At 41.6% G+C, this 20,242-nt stretch overlaps 1 protein-coding gene across 1 annotated transcript in view; it reads right to left on the reverse strand.

The window, feature by feature from the left end:
* Positions 1 to 3,978: 3,978 nt before the first annotated feature.
* LOC144938203 (integrin alpha-8-like) overlaps positions 3,979 to 20,242 on the reverse strand; it is a 52,757-nt gene continuing 36,493 nt past the window's right edge. Inside the window, exons 22-31 of the mRNA XM_078866003.1 lie at positions 17,513 to 17,605; positions 16,697 to 16,776; positions 15,296 to 15,376; positions 13,908 to 14,013; positions 12,547 to 12,711; positions 11,451 to 11,576; positions 10,118 to 10,231; positions 9,320 to 9,421; positions 8,356 to 8,478; positions 3,979 to 7,565 (exon numbers count right to left, since the gene is read on the reverse strand). Coding sequence (XP_078722129.1) covers positions 7,467 to 7,565; positions 8,356 to 8,478; positions 9,320 to 9,421; positions 10,118 to 10,231; positions 11,451 to 11,576; positions 12,547 to 12,711; positions 13,908 to 14,013; positions 15,296 to 15,376; positions 16,697 to 16,776; positions 17,513 to 17,605 — 1,089 coding nt within the window. The 3' untranslated portion in view covers positions 3,979 to 7,466. The remainder of the gene's footprint in view (positions 7,566 to 8,355; positions 8,479 to 9,319; positions 9,422 to 10,117; positions 10,232 to 11,450; positions 11,577 to 12,546; positions 12,712 to 13,907; positions 14,014 to 15,295; positions 15,377 to 16,696; positions 16,777 to 17,512; positions 17,606 to 20,242) is intronic.

Genomic DNA, 20,242 nt, shown 5'->3' on the forward strand with positions numbered 1-20,242 from the left:
TGGACACCCATATATCTTTGTCGGCTATATCGGCCAGTTCCATCTCAAGATCAGGTTGACTTACACCTGCAAATGCAGTCATATTCAATAGGGATGGATCGATCGCCAGGGGAGTGACAGGGAAGGATAATGTCGTTTTTTCCTCTCTGAACTCACAGAATCGTTTCCCAAACGAACTTTGCATTGTGGTGATTGCAGACTTGAAATATTCCAAATTTATCGTATCATGACTTTGTTTGAACTCTCTCAAAGAGGGAAAGTGAGACAGTGTACCTCTCTGTAAATCTTTGACAAACACTGTCAACTTGCGCTCGAATGCCAAAACCTCCTCCAGCATGTGCAGGGATGTGCCTCCTTTCCCCTGAAGGGTTGTATTTAGCGTGTTTAGATGTGCTGTCATGTCTACCATAAAATGTAATTTTTCCAGCCACTCTGGCTGTTCCAGCTCAGCAAAGGTGAGCTCTTTGCTGCCCACGAAGGTTTTTACTTCTTCCAAACATGTGACAAAGCAACGGCAACGTTATTGCCTGTCACCGGGCGGGCAGTGTGGAGCGGAGCGGCGACCTGTCAGCAGCGGCAACGCCAGAGCAGGTGTCACAGTGCGCCTCCTCCCCTCGCTAGCATCCGCCCCGGAGCCGCGGTCAAGGTTCAAAAGAGCCGCATGCGGCTCCGGAGCCGCAGGTTGCCGACCCCTGCACTAGTGTCACACCGTGGCACTAATATTGCAGCGATGCATACAGATTGTGCAGCTTATAAATATTGACCCGACGTACATTTTTGCTATGAAGATGGGCCAAAGCCCAAAACTTGGCCTATTATTTTTTATTTTTGTCCTTTAATGGCACAATAATATTGACGAATGTGCTGCGGTTTTTATATATAAAACTGTCATTTGTACTAGTGCACCACTGCCAACGCAGTAATATCACTAAATAATTTGGAACAGGAATGTCCACGCGTGCATAATATTCTCCGACTGCATAGATTTGTTTACATTCTCACATGCTGAGCATGGCCATTCCGTTATGTATTGTAACGGATTGTTTGCATGTTGTGGACTGATTGTAGCACGATACGTATTCACACAATTACAGTATATATCGTGGTTTTTTTCTCTCTCACCAAAGCAAAAGCCTGAAGGAGCAGTTCCAGTGGGAAAAAAAACTGGTCAAGAACAACCTCTGTGGGGAATCAGAGATGTCCTCTCGAAAAACAGCGAGATCAGCTTTCACATGTCATTGCTTTGTCAATGCGGCGTGCAAAATGTGCATTTCTTTATGACCCTTGAGCCACACCCATTTCAAACCTTTTAAAACAGTCTGCATCAGCAGCAGACCACGCTTTCCCACCCGATGATGGATGCTTGTGTTGCGCCCGAAACGTCGTGATTTATTTTGTTTTATTTTTGACCTACGTGACTTTACCGAAAGAACCAAAGAGTATGAATTCCTGCAGTCACGAAAGCTTCAAATCAAGATTGTACATTGAGTTTAGCTCCATGTCAAGAGCCGGCTTGCACTGAACACGCGTAGACTCCCAACTTTCATGGACATGCTCGAGTGCATAACCTTCATTGGCTCTCCATGCATTATTGACTTTGCTCGTTCTACCGATAGCCCAGGCTGGGTTGCCTCACTGTCAGAGCCCTCTCCAGACCGGCTATAAATGGCATCGGAGCCTTCACCGGAACTCGAGCGATGCATAATTTAGCGATCGTGGGTATAAACGTGCCATCAACATCGGTTGGGGGTTGAGCGAAGAAACAAGATGATGGATCGGCGCGTGGGCATTAAAACCACTAAAGTGTGAAGGCGTTAGAGAACAAGCCTTACAACACGAGGATGCTCTAATATAGCATGCTCACGGTTTCGACACGTGCAGTTGCAATATTCGGCGGCATTCGTTCGTATGTAACATGTGTGCAGGCGTATGAGGTCATGCTCAAGAAGAAGCATTGGTTGGTCGTGTGTATTGGCCTCAAAAGCCAAATAAGCCACCTGTTTGAGTTAATAAGCCACCCATGATAAATTATGGAGGGGATGATGTGCGTGACCTTAATGGACTTGGTGCAAATCGGTGTTTTGTCAAAACGCTGTTTTATCACAGCAATTATTTTTCGTAACAAAATAAAAAAAAATCATTTCCACAACATCCTTTGTACCTTTCGATTTAAAGCTTTCGTGACTGCAGGGATTTATCTTTTTGGTTCTTTCGGTAAAGTCACGTAGAATGGAAATAATAAAATAATAAAAATAAAACATAATAAAATAATTCTCACGACGTTTCGGCCACAACGCAAGCAGCCGTCCTCAGGTGAAGACCTGCTCTCTGAGGATGGCTGCTTGCGTTGTGGCCGACACGTCGTGAGAATTATTTTATTATTTTATTATTTCCATTCTACGTGACTTTACCGAAAGAACCAAGAAGATGAATCCTTTGTACCGCTCCACATTTTCCACAATTGAACATTTGGATAATGGCTTCATGCCGATGGCACGGAGGGCAGTGGAAGCATCGGTGTCTACATTGCACTCCAATACAAACTGCAACTTTTAGGCTAAATGGATGGTTCTTACACTGCGCAGAGTAGCCGAGTACATTGTCACATTCAACACGGAATTAAGACAATGAAAGTATAAATTCCCAGCGGCACAATCACAACCAATGTAAATAAATGCTATGTTACTCTCTTGTGCAATAGTCATAACGACAGAATAACACATTATAAAAAAAATGTCAGCATTGCCCTGAAGCTCTGAGCAATCCCTCCGACGATGATAAACTAAACGAATGTAATACTTTTAAACAAACAAAATATACTTTGGAAGGACCCTGTAACCTTTGTGTAGGCATTTGGACAGTATGGCATATTGGTGGTTTTGCTAGTTTAGAGTTGGGGGGGGGCTTAGTTCACATTTCCTGCATTCCATGTCTTTAACAGAATCCATGTGTGCTGCACTTGGAGTCCCCTGCCTCTTCACGCACATTCTGCAGGTCATTTTCTCAGAAGGCCGGGTTAATTACAACCTTGACACGCTCTGTCGAGCAGACAAAAACACCACGTGACGTTAATAATTAAGAATTACCAGCAGACGTCGTTGTCTGGCAGTTACTTGGTTTTAAACAAAGACAAAAATTGAGGTGACAATTTCTAACATCTCTCTGAAAAGGATACGTGTTGAGATGCACCTCATCAATACTGGAGAACCATTCGGGTTACCACCTATCTTGGTTTTCCCTAGGTTGTCCTCTTTTTGAGGAAGCTGTCCTGAGAAATGTATAATTCTTCCTGGGACATCAAAAGTCTCCGTCTTAATCATTCGCCTAATGATACAACACTCGTGACAACGCATTTACATGGAGCTCTCCCATATTTCAGTCTTGTGATACTCTTCTCACGATGTCCTCGTATACATTGTAACTGAAGAGGTCCTATCCCTAAGAACCAAACATGCAGTGCTGCACTGACCCGCAAAAAAACAGACTGATTTTTTACACATCGAAACTACACAATCTATACCCTAGGACTTCTGTGTCATAAAACAGTTGTTAAAATGGGTTGGTTGGTGCAAGGCTTGGCATGGCAGCGAGTCCATTCCACCACAGCAGGAAGGGCCACCCTGTGCGGGACCAACGGAAGCATCTTGCGAGAGATGAGCAAGAGGTCAGGCAGGCAAGTTCGACCCCGCCACGACGGCCTTCCCCCTAACGAGGTGCACATGTGCAGGGCCTGGGTTTACACGTGCTAAATCAGCATGGTGGTGGTGGCAGTCAGGCCTTTCTCCGTTCCCACCCTTCTGGAGGCTCCACTCGCTCTACTTGAATTGCCTGGCAGCAGCTGAGCCCCAGTGGGTGGGGGCAGGAGCTAGGCACTTGAAATGAAATAAGTGAGCCCAACAACATGTGCAAGACATACACAGACACCCGACACTCCACTGAGCTCAATAATGAAGGGGAAAAAAATCCAATGACAAATGATCGCTTTGCCAACTATTTACAAAAAAGTGTATTATAAAAACACTGTGCATCTTTGGAAAATATTTTACAAGAGATAAACATTAATGAGTAAATCTAAAATACAGTACAGCCTTTAAAAAAAAATTACCCCATATTTACACACACCAAAATTTAATAAAACCATTCCCTTGTAAAAAAAGTACATTTTGATGCCTTAATAAAGAGAATACCAATTTTAATTTACCACTTAGTATCGCTTTGACCAAAAACCTTAAATTATCAAGCTGAAAAATAGAAAAAAAATCTACAGCATTTGACGAGTACTTTGTTTAAGCTTACAGGCATTCCTCAATGTGAAATGTTTAAGGAATTTAATTAAGACCACTAGAGGAAATGCTTTGCCAAACAAAATATTACAAAAGTGGGATTCAAATGGCCAGGACCAATTTAGATTGGTGGCGGCATGCTCACCACACACACAGCTTGGTGGGCTAATGAACTACACAGATACACGAGTTTCTTACCCACATCTAGACACTCGAGAGAGGCATTCCTTGCCCATCATCAGCAACATTCTACAACCATAAGGGAACCTATTGTGTGGCAGAGAGAAAACGGAATATAAACACCAATGTTACATTGTACTATATTATCTCGCTGGAGCTGAACTTCTCTTTACTCAACATGACTTGCAAATTTCACCATGTTACCATTATATAATTAGACCACATACTATACATTTTATAAATTCATGAGCCCTTATAAAATGTCCACCATTTTGTTCAGTGTCTTGTTTGGCACTCAAGGTGTGCATTTAAGGACTGTGCTTGTGTCGAAAATCACTGCACCTACTACCTTGCCAGCAGTGGCAAGTAACTGCTGGGATGCACCTTGACCTTCATAAACATACAAGTGAGTTGCATTTTCATTTGATGGAATACAAATTTAAACTGAAGATATTACCCAAGACGGACAATGTAATATGGCATATTGTTATCAAACGTCAGAAAGTAATGAAAGTTTCTGTCATTTGATAACTTACAAATTGACATTACATTTTTTACCAAATATTAAAGTGATTATCTACGTGCAGACAAATACGTTGTGAATAACATGGCAGTAATGCATTTACAATCAAATGTGGAAGAAAAAAAAATTGCTTAAAAACTTTCACAAATTTTGGCCTTGTCATAAGAAATTTTTGACAGTTTTATGGCCGATCCTACAGAGCCTGTCAACAATAATACAGCTTTAGCTCTCTGACGTGTTATTGAGTTGTGCCACATGTTGTTAGGCATGCCTTAAGTTCTTCTGGAACTGATGGAAGTTCCTGAAGGAGCTCCCAGGACGTGCAGCCAAACATCAGAGATCATGCCAAAAAAAATGCAGTATAACACAAAAAACACGCATTGGACATCTATACAGCACGGCCACGAAAAGATCATGCTCAGCTACCTACCGCTTGTCCAAAAAAAATATGGGTAAGTAAAAAAATCGTTCCCACTGGTAAACAAAATGCCTTGCAATTCAACCAAGCCCCCAAAGACATTCTATTGCATCTCCTGCATATTGTTAAACAGCATCTAAAAATATTGCACACAAGTTAACTGCAAATGCTTGAAATATGTTTGACAGCATGCTATCTATACAGTATAATTGTGGAAACATTATCCCAAGCACCATGAGAAATAAGCCAAGCTCCAAATCGCATTAGACCAACACAAACCAGCATCACCCCTTAGAACTGATCCCTGTTCACAGATTTCATCACTTAATTTATATACAGGGGGTTAGAGACTTGTCCAAACAACACTTTCTTCTTGGGATGAACAAATGATACATGTGCTGGCACCAGTCTTCAGTGCAGAACATAGAGCAGGAGTGCAGATTTGAAATATAATTACGGAAATATGTAAAAAATTCATTGCCAAATCTATCATTGCTTCGATGAGCCAAAGCTACAACGTCTCCTGACACGAGTGTAGTAAATGACCCCGCATTCAGTAGGCTTTTTGGAATGTTATGAGCAAATTAATTGCCAGCGCCAGCAGTTAAAGAAAAAACAAATAATTCGGCATAAACATCTAAACAAAATATTTTGAACTTGGAAGAAACAACATCTTCACAGATATTAATTCTGGTTAATGTGCACATTCTCCAATGACTTAAAACATGTTTGAAAAGTATTGTTTAAAGAGTGTTTACGTGTATTTTAAGAAGCAGTTATTAACCATGATTAAAAGCTAAATGGTAAGAAGTGCAAATTTACTGAAGCAGGTGTTATCCCAACTTAGTACAAGACCAAGGATAGCAGTTCACCGGGTCCACAAAGAACTCCACTTACAATAAACCTGCTATTTGATTGGCTAGAACCAAAGAGTATGGATTCCTGCAGTCACGAAAGCTTCAAATCAAGATAGATTAAAATAAACCCTTGAATGCACAGACAACTGTAATCCCTACGTACATTTCTAAGCTGTAACAGGTTTATCAGACTTGATTCATGATGTTATGTTATTCAAACGGACTTCATGAAAACATGGCAAACTTTTGACAATTAGCACACAATTACTTTGGAGAAATTGAACCCGACTAACCTCAAAATTTGTTGGGTTAATCGTCTCGACGTGATATAAGAAAATAGCATGGTCATGCTCACGCTCCAAATAACAAGAATGTTTCACAATTCACAGGAAAGACAAATCTGAATTGTCCCCAAGTGTGAAGCCAGGGGGTTAACCTGTCTCAGGCAGAAAGAAAATCTCACACCAAAGCCGATTCAACCCGGTTAAATACCAGCATCCGTGATGGCTCATACAAACTACTGTCGAAAACAGCTGAAGGCAAAAAAGCGCACTGGTGATCAAAATTAAGGGTCGCGAGTTAGTCAACATCGTTATTTGCTAGCGTCTATTAAAAACTCGTCTCCTCCAATCGTAACAACTCTTGCGATTATTTTAAACCACGCAAAGACAGCAGAGGGGTAAATAAAACCAGAATGCAACTTGATCCAGATGGGAAATAAAAGTACTGTCGCTATTTATATAAGCATCATCTAGACAAGCAACGGCTGCTCTTCCGAGGCCAGCCAAGAAAACAGGGCACGTCTTGAGGGGTACAACAACACCACATTTGGGTATTCTACAGCCGTCAATGTTATAACAACTCCGGGTAGTTCATGACGCGTTTGCCCGTCTCCACCATGACTTCCGACGAGCCACGTCATTCCCTAATTTTCACAAGAGAGCTCCGTGACACAATACGTTCCAAAATTGCAATTTCACCAGTAACAGCGATGCACCACGAGGTTCCGTAGAGTCCAATAGAGTCCAGTGTTGGCATATGCATTGTACGTATAACTACTGTCGCACGTAAAGGAAAGGGGGGGAAGGGGTGAGAATTAGTGGGTGGGAAGAGGTGGCCCAGGAGGGACACAAGGCATTGGCGCTGAGGTCTCTAGCACTAATGGCCTAATGGCCAGGTTTAGGTGATCTTCTCCAGTAAGAGCGCTATGCGTCGGCATGGTCACCGCCATTCTCTTCCGTGTGCAGCTGTTGCTCCTCTCCATTATCCTCTTGTGGTGGCCGCACCCGCTTGAAGAATCCCATCTGCAGGAGAGAAGGGGAAGTGTGAGGGGACGGTCAAATTGTTGCACCACACCAAATGCTCAAATGGCGCATTACAAGCTTGAGGAAGTGATGCCGCATAGTGAGATGTTCCTCAGTTGTGGCGCCAGATGGGGTGGGCCCGAACAATACAGAGGACATCGTTTTGTGAGAAGGTGACTACAATTAAGCATTCCGCACAAAACATCTTGAAAACTGGGTTGGATTGTCACTTTAAAATAAAAATTTAGTAGGGCTGCCGTGATATGGCGACACTACGATACATCTTAAGATTATATAGTCGACAATAATGATATCATCTGTTTGGCTAAATATTATATTGTGATCATCATTGCTAATTTTTTTCTTAAACATTTTATCATCACACGTTACTTAGGAAATAGAAACCTCAATCCATTAATTTCTAAATGAATTCTATTATACAGTAAATTAGTATTTTGTTACGTTTTTAGGAGTAATTGATGGCATGGAATTCCACCATCTCTACAATGCATTGAAGACTAATAATTTTGGTGTAACTGACAACATTATAGATTGTAATCATAAGAAAAATCTACGGCAGACTTTTGGCGAGTGAACTGCAGTTGATGAACATGTAAGTTATTTTAAATAATCTTTACTCGTACAGCAAAGTACAAAAATAATGCATTGAAAATGTCGACTGCAATTACAAAGTTATGGGGAGCTGACATCGTGATAATTGTCACTTCGCAAAAGTAAAAAAAAAATATTTCATCGTGAAAAATGATATTTCAGCAACCCTAACGATTACCTTCCACATGGCGAAGACGAGGAGGGAGAGGAGGAGCAACCCTGCCAGCACAGCCACGATGATGACCCATACGGGCACGGGCTGGTTGCCGTCCTGGTTGGCCCATGCGACAATGGTGGAGACCTGTGAGTGACATCGCCGCTCGTCAGCACCGGAGAGAGAAGCGACGCCCGAAGCAATGGACAATTCACGCCACCGAAGCGCGTTGGAAAAATGCAAATGAACATCAGTGATTCATATTCTTGGTTCTTTCGGTAAAGTCACGTAGAAGGGAAATAATAAAATAATAATAAAATTCAACAATATTTTTTTTATTGCTTATATTTTTATTATCTCCCTTCTACGTGACTTTACCGAAAGAACCAAGAATATTAATCCCTGCAGTCACGAAAGCTTTAAATCAGAACATCAGTGAGTTGGTAATAACGCTGGGGTTGGAATGGTGGCATGAACTGCACTACAAACCTGGCATCTTGCGTTTGATTCTCAGCTATGGCTAATGTCAGTGGTGAGCCATATGTGAACGGGTTCTTCACTAACCCACACTGACCAGCGTGGTGAAATATGGTCATCAGGCAGTGCATTGACAATCCGCAGTACATGATGCATTTAAATGTAATTTATTAACGTGTGCAAATAGGTTATTATGCTGACGATGCATGCTTGAGTGTATATATCGATTATTTAGTATTCATGCATAATTGTATTTCCCACCCTTTGGGCAATAATGATCGGAATTAATGAGCCAATGCAAGAAAGAGTACAAACGAGACAAAGCAGACTGCAGTATAGACGAGGAAGTAGATGAAACAGAGCTATTAACACCGTGCAGATGAGACAATACAAACAAGACAACGCCATACAGGCAGTACAGCAAGGTGGACTGCACAGTCCAGACAAAGGATCGAGAGTATCAACGCATGATTAAAAAGTGGAGACGAAGCTGATGGCACGATAACATTACCTGAAAGGCCCCACTGGGGAGCTTCTCGGGACGGATCTTGTAGGGCATGTCATTGACGGAGAAGTGTGCCGCCGATTCGATGGTGTGCTGCTGGCTCTCCTTCTGCACTCGGTCGAGTGAAAGCAGGCAGCGCAGAGAGGTGGTCGATTAAACAAAACCGTTTCAATAATTATACCAACGCGAAAGTATCATATGCTCACCCCCTATGTGTGAAGTACAGTGAAATTTCACTTATCCGTGTTGATTTGGGTTCCGCTTATTGGCGGAGTATATTATCCACGAAAATATCTCCGAATAAATTTCGATTTGAAGCTTTCGTGACTGCAGGGATTCATCTTCTTGGTTCTTTCGGTAAAGTCACGTAGAAGGGAAATAATAAAATAATAAAAATAAAACATAATAAAATAATTCTCACGACGTTTCGGCCACAACGCAGGCAGCCGTCCCTCAGGTGGAGAACAGACACAATGCAAGCAGCCATCCTCAGGTGGAGAACAGGTCTGTCGGGAAGACAGCGTCTTCTCGACAGACCTGAGGACGACTGCTTGCGTTGTGGCCGAAACGTCGTGAGAATTATTTTATTATGGTTTATTTTTATTATTTTATTATTTCCATTCTACGTGACTTTACCGAAAGAACCAAGAAGATATCTCCGAATAGTCGCCAAATTATCCGTGCGTAAATACAGATGTGCGAATTTACCGCACGACTAACATTATTTACTAAAAACAATAGACATTATCGCTTCTCGCAAGAAACTTAGACAATAGACTGAATTCAGTGCTCCGAAACCCATACCTCCATGAAGGCTTTGGCCCAGAGGCGTGACTTGATCTGTAGCACGGCATTGTGGCCGCTCTCCAACGTCTGCACCGTGCAGCGAATGTGCAAGCACTCGGCCGTGCTGCAGTTCTGCGGGGAGAAGAGCCACACACAACAAACAACTATTTGATTTGCTTTTCGATTTCAAGCTTTCGTGACTGCAGGGATTCATCTTCTTGGTTCTTTCGGTAAAATCACGTAGGATTGAAATAATAAAATAATAAAAATAAAACATAATAAAATAATTTTCACGACGTTTCGGCCACAACGCAAGCAGCCGACTTTACCGAAAGAACCAAGAAGATATTTGATTTGCTGTTGCTAATCTGGCTTACCCTAAGGTTTTGTTTTCTCCAATATTTTAAACAAACAATTGACACGGACTTTTCATTTAACCTCTGTGAGCAGCCCCTGCTCATGTCCCAAGTCAAATGCCAAACTTGATTTGTGCTAATTAGCTAAATGTTCTTCCCTCTCCCAAGTGCTAATTTATTTTGTCACAGCAAAGGAAGCATATTTGGACATTTAAATTGAGAAAACCAGTACTGTAGTATGAATATGAAAAATACTAAACTTAAAATATGTCAATTTTTGACAATGCCATATAAGGATGTATGTATTCAAATGTATTATTGGTGTTATTTATTAATAACAACTGCATCATTTGCACACGACTGTTATTTAAACACAAGATTTCTAAATATATCTAACAATGCTAAGCATTACTTTTTGTTCTAGATTTGAAGTTTTCGTGACTGCAAGGATTCATACTTGCAGTCACGATTTAATTTATTTTAATTTTTTACCTAAGTGACTTTACCAAAAAACCCAAAGAGTATTACTTTATGCGTAAAAAAATATTACTCCTTGATAGCTGGCCATCATGATTAGTATACTGTGGTAATAAACACAGGAAATCATGAAATTCCGGAGGATATTTTTCTATTTTAATTTGCAAACACTTTCCTCCCATTGTACTTTTGATAATAATCCAGTCCAAATACGATATATATAAAAACCACCACTCACCAATGATGAATTGGCTGATACCTGGGAAACTGAGAAGGTGAGGATTGCCTGTTTTTGTTTGTTTAATGTGCAATTTTCTTTAGCCTGCGGGTTTTAGCAGTCAATCGTAATGCAAGTGTGGCCTAGCACACAAGCATATTCAACCGCTGAAAATGCCCGCAGTGGTGCATGGTGAAAGCTCTAAAGAACAAATGCTGAAAACGCGGCCCAACCAGTAAGGCCGCACGTGATGTTTTTGTTGGTATCGAGTCTGTGTGATAGTGCCGTTCAGGCCACGAACCAGAGTCCTGGGGGATTTTGAGTCCGCGTCGCCACTTTGAAGCTCCCGGCGATGGATATCGCGGGGGTTCTCCTTCAGTTGGTTGCCCGTTTCATTCGCGCCCGGCGTATCGTGCGAGTTACTCAGCTGCACACACACACACACAAACGAATCGGCGATAAGTGACGCTTAACAAAAATAATAAATGGTTGCTCACGGATGGCCACTGCTGATACCTTGGTTCTATAATCTGGGTTTCAGCCACCCGTGATTAACTTGGGTTCTGAAGTGTGGTGCAGTTAACAGTCTCAAGCCCGGTCACTAATTCACTGCACACAAAATACGATCAAATTAATTTGATCGTTCGATCCACTTTTGCAAAATTCCAACCCTGATAAGGAAAGTGTGCCCCAAAAGTGTGTGGATAAAGGTCAATTGATTTGATTTCATGGGCTGATGCGCAGCTCAGTCAGAGATACAAATGGAATCTTGATCTTATTATAGGACAACAATCTTATTAATTATTTTATTTCCCCAAGCAGATGGAAGTGTGCAAATATTATCTTGTTGGAAAAGGTAACCTAGTTTACTAAACTGGTACCAAATCCAAAAATTTAAGTGGAAACATAAACTTGACGGTGGTAAAAAAATATTGGAGGGGGGAAGCCAGGGCTCACTTTCCCAATAAATGTTCAGCGCTATCTAGAGGGGACCTGTCCTGGTTTTACCATGATTGCTTTCAAGTTGAGGTAGCTGTCTGACATTAAGATTTCTGTTTTTTTTGGTAGTTGCATAATTGCACACACCTCTCTGGCCTCTTCCAGTATTGTGAGATATTCTTATTTCCATGCTTTGTCCTGTGTTTTTTGTACCTCATTGCGGGTAGCTGTAGCAGAGCTGTTGGTAGACACCTTAACATCTGGGTCAAGGTGCCACACGCTTGCACCCCACCTCTTCCCCTGCTGTTTCGGCACTGGCACCGCTCCACCCAAACTTTGAGCTACCAGCCACCACTGCTTTCATGGCCCTTTGATTTCGAAAAATATGACTCTATTCAGGTGGCGGCCGCCCCCAGGTTGGCTACAGCACTGAATGACCTTGAGGTTGAGGGAATCACCTTGAGGTTAAGAGGATTGATCTTGTTCGACGAGTCGGGAACACACTTAATGGGACCCTCCGTGTTCAGCGCCAGGACATAGAGGATGTAGTCGTCGTCGGATCGCAGCGGCCAGCTGAGATCCATCTCTGCAGAGCCCACGCGACTGGGCCCAATGTTACGGAGCTGCTCGCACCGATGGTCAACAGATGCATGTGGGGGTGGGGGGGGGTGGAGCTTTAAACAAGTGAAAAACGCACGTGCTGCCAATTCCTTCCCGTTTCCCTATTGTTGTGAAATTTTGTCAAAAATATTCTATTCTCAGCAAAAAAATATTCCTGCACATACCAGCTGTGATTACTTAACAGATGTTTTGTCTCTTCAATATGACCCATCTCTCATTATGGTGCATTGTTTATATAGACATTTGACAGATTCAATTTAAGAGGCGAGGTAAGATTTACTCTATAAATGGTGTGCTTTTTCATACATTGTTTTTCGGATGAACTGTTGGGTTTTTTGTCGTAAAGTTGGCACATGTTACATGTTCACAATTATTGTGCTTGCCTTGACTTGACGTGCGTTTCTACATGTAGTAAAACGCTATATTGATGTGAAAATTACACGAGGAAAGCCCATTATAAGAAACAAGAACCAGTGTTAACAATTGCTGCATCTTATATGATGCTGTATCTTATATTAATGTAGAGTAAAAACAGACAGTAACTCACATACATACACACAAACAAGGCAGATAACTTCCACAAACACTTCCATGAACATAAAATTATACACATGTTAATATATTATAACATAGCACAGTTTAACGAAATTTATTACCTGAATAGAGGTGTAGGAAATTTCAGGGAATTATATCATAACAATAAAATGCCTATGATATTTCACAGTACACTTCTCCCACCCAGGAATAGAAAAATATCTGGGGAAAATGTTCTCCATATGTTACCCAGATTTTTCCATCATTTCACGAAACCCTTCCCCGCTCTCTACACCAATAAATATTATACGAATGAAGACATTTTAGAACTTGTTTTGTATCCCTTACCACCTTTTTACATTTTTTTTAAATCATGTATTTGTGGCATGTAGGCTGGTCTGACTCACTTGAGTGTGTGAATAAACGATTCATTATGAAAAGTTAGGCCAAAGGTCATCGATCATACATAGCATACCATTAATACCATCGGTCCCTGGTTCCTTCCAGTCAGAATGAACCCTTAACCCTTCCAACTCAAATTACTCCAGTAAGTGCGATAGCAGGCTGACCGACTCACAGATGGACAAATTAAGATTTATATAATGTACATAATTTAACATGTGCTGTATATCCGTGTAGAATATATTATTCTGTATTGGCGTACCTCATAAACATGCTGCACCAATGGTCCAATATCCTCTTCCTTCACAGGGTTCTCAACTGGCTCCCAGTTTATGATGGGGAGCACAATCTGATCGGGAATGGACACCCTGCGGACACAATTCACACCGAGGTGTCAATAAAGTGGCATGCATGTGAATCATGAGCCAATAACATTTGTCATGGTGTGTCACATATGCGTGCAAAGTGCATCACCAAAACTTCCCAGACACCACAACCCAAACCTTCCACACATCATCAGAACACATGTAGTGCTAGGTGCAATTTGAGGCCACGTGAAGGGTCGAAAGCTCACTGCTGGCAGGAGGTCACGGGACAGTCCAAGGTGTTATGGGTTAACTGACTGAGATGCACTCCTGCAGGCAGTAAATGCCCACGAATAATGGTGGTAATGTTAATCTAGGAGTGCATGGAGACAGCTCGAGAAGAGATATGCTCAACATGCGGCCTAATCCAGAAGTGTACACTTGCATTACGAGTGACTGCGAAAACCTACGTGCTAAATCAATGAGGTTGGACAATAACACAGGGTGATTGCACAATCACAATACTGTTGTCACCAGGACCATATGGTCAAGCGCACCATGGATTTTAGTGTGTCTAACTTATGCTCTGGTGTATAACACAATGTTGCTCATCGTGTACCAAAAAACAGGTATTGATCTTGTAGATGCAGTCATTCTCATTCCTAATGGTCCTGCAATGCTACATATCTCCTGCAATTGAAAGTGGACGAAACACTTTTTGATATTTTAAAGCCACCAATGCTTATCCAGCATAGGTATTGCACTTGTAAATGTAGAGCTCTGTTTGTTAATCCACTGCTGGATGAGGGTGACCCCCATGCTCTGCAGATTTGTGGGGATTATAAAGCTATCCTTGACCAGGCTGCTAAGTGCAGGTTGGCGAAGGAGGGGAGCATATGTGGAAGCTTAGAAGCACAGTACAACAATGTATTTTGCAACACTGCCCTCTGCTACCCATCATCTTGCCTCGCAGCCTACATAAACTTGTTGTGTATGGCAGTCGCCAATCCTAGCATTATCTAGGCTGAAACCTGCTTCGCTTCAGTTTAATACATAGGCTTTCACGACCAATATTATCCATAAGAGGTTTTTGGGTCATATCGCGTAAATGTGTCCTTAAACCGGCCACCACCCGACACAGCCAATTAGTAAGGTTTGTCTCGTAAACAAAACGTGCCAATTTGTTACCAGTTCAGCACACCGGAGTGTTGGAGAGTAAACCCACAATATTTACAATTCGCGGAGAACGTTTCACCAGCAATTACAACTAGCATCATTAGGCGGATGAGGTTGGGTCCATTTCAGGTAAAATTTCGGTCACACGTAGCAAGCGTGATATACTCACCCAACTAGATTCACTTGCGCGAACACTCCCACCGGCAGCACGACCGTCTCCGTATTGCTCTCTGGGCTTTTTTCATTGGAGCTGTAAAAATCAAAGAGGATTATTACTTCGAGTGAGTACTTTCTAATGGTTACTTATTTTGTTTGAAGTGTGTGAGCTAACTGCCAGCGTGATTTCTAAACACCGCATCTGCCACGACACATGTGCAACCGCAAAGAAAGTGCATTCCAGCTCAGCACTGTGCGAGCAGGGAGTGTGAACAAAAGTTATGAACCACATAGTTCACGTGTACGGACTGCCTCCCGTACTTTTTGGCTTAACAAACTTAATACACGGCCAACAATTCGGCCTCCGTAGACAGGCTAAGTTTATTCGTAACCACGTAGGAGACGGTTAAAACTGTCTATTTTCAAAAGCACTCTGTAGTTTAAATAATTACAGAAAATAAGAATGTGTAAACAAAAAAATGCAAAAACACAGCATTTGCAAAATGTACAATCCAAGCAAGACGAGACAAAACAATAATTGACTGCAGTGGTGGAGAACCTTTTTTCTGCCAAGGACCATTTGGATATTTATAACATCATTCGTGGGCCATACAAAATTACCAACTTAAAAATTAGCCTGTTATATTTGGTCAAACATTTAATTAACTCACCCCTAATGTGATGGCTGGAACTGCTTCTCTTTGGTGAGGCGTGTGATGTTAGCTGCTATTGATCATGTTGCTACTCGCAACTGCTTTTCCAGGTTTGCTCCTAGATTTATTGAATTTCGAGTCCCGCCCGCGGTTGCCTTGGCAGGGCCAGACCACATTATTTCGCGGGCCTTGTACGGCCCGTGGGCCGGACGTTCCCCACCCCTGCATTAGTGGGTGAAGGCCTTCCTACTCAGCTGCCATCCAAGATGGTTCTGAGGTGCCACAATCCACCACACTTATAAATTCTAATATAAATAATACATATTAAACAATACACTTACAAATGTATTCTTTTTTAATGGAAGGGTCAGACACTTCTACAATCTCGGTGGTAGACCAGAATAATGATGCATCTACTAACAGTTGAAATTCCATTAAAACGTGAATTACATCATGTGTATGTATGTTGAACTTCTTTTGCACTGTACGTAGCCAACCATGCTTGTGCCAGGCTAGGTGCACCTTGAGACAGTACACAATGTATTACTTCAATTGCTATATTTGTATGTAATGGGCTCGCATCATCCCTGAATCTCCTTGAGGTACTTAAGTCAAATGTTAATGCTGAACCATAACAATCCACCAAAATGCAAAGTGGGGGAGATTCGTTAAAGACTTAGAAAAAAAAGTATATTTATATTTGTCACTGAGCCCTCTAACATTCAGGTGGCTTCACCAATGCGGTGTTCTGGGATTGGTACCTCTTGATATGGAGGCTGAATTGAATGGGCGACACAGCCTCCTCCAGTCGCTGAACGCTGAATCTCAGTCCAACCAGCAGCTGGAGGAATAGAGTGAGGACAGATTGGAGAGAAGCGAGCGTCACATGGCCCAACTGTCTGTTTATCAATGTGAGAGGATTCTCATACAGTCCGGGGTACCACAGTGGCGATGTTAACTCCCTCACCTGGTATACAGGTCATGGGTTCGATCCCGACCCTGACATCTGTATATTTAGAGTTTGCATGTTCTTCCCGTGGTCGAATGGATTTTTTTGCGGGTCCTCCGGTTTTTACCGCCACATTTAATAAGCATGCGTTAAGAGTATTTGGCTGCGATAATTTTCCACGTGATAAGCCACTTTGTTGCACTATCATTTGTGGCCTGGTCACTTCTGAAAAAGAGCTATATAACTTAGTGGGCATTACCCAGTAAAATAAAAAATAGTTTTATAGTAAATAGTCCGTTCCCACTCCCGCAAACATCTACGCCAATTCGAATGCACGTATAATAAAATGCACAGCCTAAATGGATTTCAATAAAAACAATTAAACAATGACACAATGAATAGTGCACCCATATGCCACGCTTAAACGTAGAACACCCACACAAAAAATTGTTACGCAAGTTATACTCTTGCTGAAAATAAGACAGCTGGCTACATCCGTCAGTCCGTATTTGTTTTAGGATTCCCATCTGGTTCAATTTAAAGTAGTTTGTGGCGAGTACGGCACAAACGGCTTCCCGCTATCACGCGCGATGCCGGGGCAAAAGTCTTTGGACGCGTGGAGCCTTACGTTGGTGCCTCCTCTCATCGGGTTTCCCAGATCACACACCACACTGCGGGTCAGGTTTTCTGTCTTGTACGCACACGTCAGCTTGGCTAGGGACTGTGGATGAGATGGAAAAAAACATACTTTGGTTAAGACGGCCATGTTGCAGAACACGGCAAAGTTTAATGTTTTTAAAAGAGCGCAGCCCTCGTTCATCAGCCCTTCTGGTTTGTAAGACGATTTAGACAATTGTTTTGATAATCTCATGCGGAGAAGGTTTATGTAAACGACATAGATTATTTAAATTGGGTACCAGTATGCAAACACTGTAACACACCAAATTAACGACATCATCTGCAAGTCGTTGCTAAGACAAACAGAAATGCCAAAGCCTGATGAAATGCATAATCGGTAACATAACATGGTCTTTAAAACTGGATTCGAAACAAATGTATGACCGCAAAAATAAAATCCCTTGTCTATGACATGACGATGGAATCATGATTTATTTTGAACTGTTGCTTTTTGTATGTCACAGTCTTTTAGAAAGACAATTTGCTGACGTTTCATAGCTGTGTTCAACGTAAATGCATAATTAAAAAATATACTTCTGGAAATGATATTCCTATCGTGTAATTGGCATTGTGTGATTAGCTGAATACATTTACATTCACAAATTTCAATGTGAGCAGTGCCCTTCTGTGTGTCAGGGAACATCCTCGGAAGATGAAGTCACAGAATTACACTTAAATACCCCTCTTTAGATTTCACTGAGAGACAGAGGAATACATGGATCAAAGAACAAATACAAAGTATAGACATCACATTCCCTGTCAAAGAAACTAAGTGGGCTTTGGTAGAATACGTCACTAAGAAGGGATGTTGGCCAATAGACGAGACTGGTGATGGAATGACAGTCAAAGGAGTGAACATTCCTGGGATGACAACTACTTTGTGCGGGAGGTTAGAACGAGTGTGGCATCGCAAGACTATGAGGAATTATTATTTGGTTCTTTCGGTTAAGTCACGTCTAAAGATAAAATAATAAATTAAATTAAATAATAGAATACGACGTTTCGATTGCAACACAAGCAATCATCATCAGGTATAATGAAATAGCGACATAAAATCTAACCAAGTTCTAAAATTAAGACTATGAGGAATGGTGACAGTATTGGAAGGCCGTTATCCAGCAGTGGATTGACCATAGCTAATGATGATGATGATGGCAAACACAGTCAATGTTTGTCACATGACAATCAAGCTAAAAAAATATATTTTAGAAGCTGGAATGAGATAAGTTTAAACAGTTATTGGTGACCGGGACAAAAGTATCCACTCCCTATACTGCAGAATTCGGTTTAATCATGGGTTACTAAAACCCAGATCCAATACCCAGGAAGCTAGTGGTGCCAGTCCAGTGTTCAAATGTGGTATTCATGCACTTAGCTGCTCAGTCACCAAATCATTTAACTAATACATGACATGTGGCAATTGACCAGCGCAAGCCAGTGTGTTCTTTGTTTGGTTATGCACATGAATTATGAAAAGCAATATTCGTAACTCGAAAGTGGAATTGCGTCCTAGCATACTGAAATGTGCCAATGAACCAAAACATGTTAGCAATTATACCAAATCATGTACCTAACACAGCTGGAAAGCAACCAAAGTTTTGTTAACCAAGTCTTATACTCCCAGTCCGGAGGGGGGTGGGGGGGGGAAATGGCAACAAAAAAACTGCTCCTATTTCAACGTTGGAGACAGCTGTAACACAGTGCAGATGGCAAAATTTCACCTAATTATAATAATTATTTACAAGATTCTTGTACAATAACCTACGTAAATATATATATAATATAGGTTGCTTCCAAGAAAATACGTTGTGCTCATGTTCTTGTGCTGGCAAAGAATGCGAGCGAACAAAAATACACGGCAATAAATATGACGTGAAGTGAAAGCCCAGCCGCCGATTCAGCTTTCATACCTTAATCGGTCTTAATGACCATCTTACTCGCAAAAAAATTACTGACTTTTTACTTTTGCTGACTCCTAAAAAACAGTGGTAAAAAAGTATGAAATGATCGTTTACAGCCTTTTGGCACTCGACTACTGGACGAAGGCCTCCCCACACCATGTCAGCGATGGTGGTTGTTTTGCCATATTTCATCACACTGGCCAATGCGGGTTGGTACAGTACGGCAAGTTCTGATATTATGCACCACTGATATTGGGTCATGGATTGAACTTGAACTTGGGTCGCAGGGTTTAAAGAACGGTGCAACTAACCACTCCGCCTCCACTCACCGCCATTAATAAAGCTATCAAAACGTCTGTATTATTAAGACATTTTAAATCAAGGACGAACAAGGTGTTTATGGCTTACAGGAATCTACTAAAACAAAAACGTGCATTTAAAAACTAATTTCTGTATAAGAATCTTGACAAAGTGTCTCTTTCTCCGACACTCAATAAAAAATTGACAATTGCCGAAAAGCACAGAAATATACATACACATTTAAATACATCTCGTCAGTGTGGATGAGTAGGCCAAATATGCTCTAGAGCAGTTCTCTAGAGCTCCCTGGAGTGAATACCCATCCATTAGCAGTGGTGAGTGTGAGCATTTGTGATAACTGTACATTTATCTTCTACATAGACTCAAGAATGTTTTTTTAAAGGGGCTATGATCATCTTTCGTCCACCATTAAAAATATAAATCAAGAAATCGCCACCGAGAACAAATGCTCAGGTCAC

This window comes from Lampetra fluviatilis, chromosome 21 (assembly GCF_964198595.1).
Source record: "Lampetra fluviatilis chromosome 21, kcLamFluv1.1, whole genome shotgun sequence".
NCBI lineage: Eukaryota > Metazoa > Chordata > Hyperoartia > Petromyzontiformes > Petromyzontidae > Lampetra > Lampetra fluviatilis.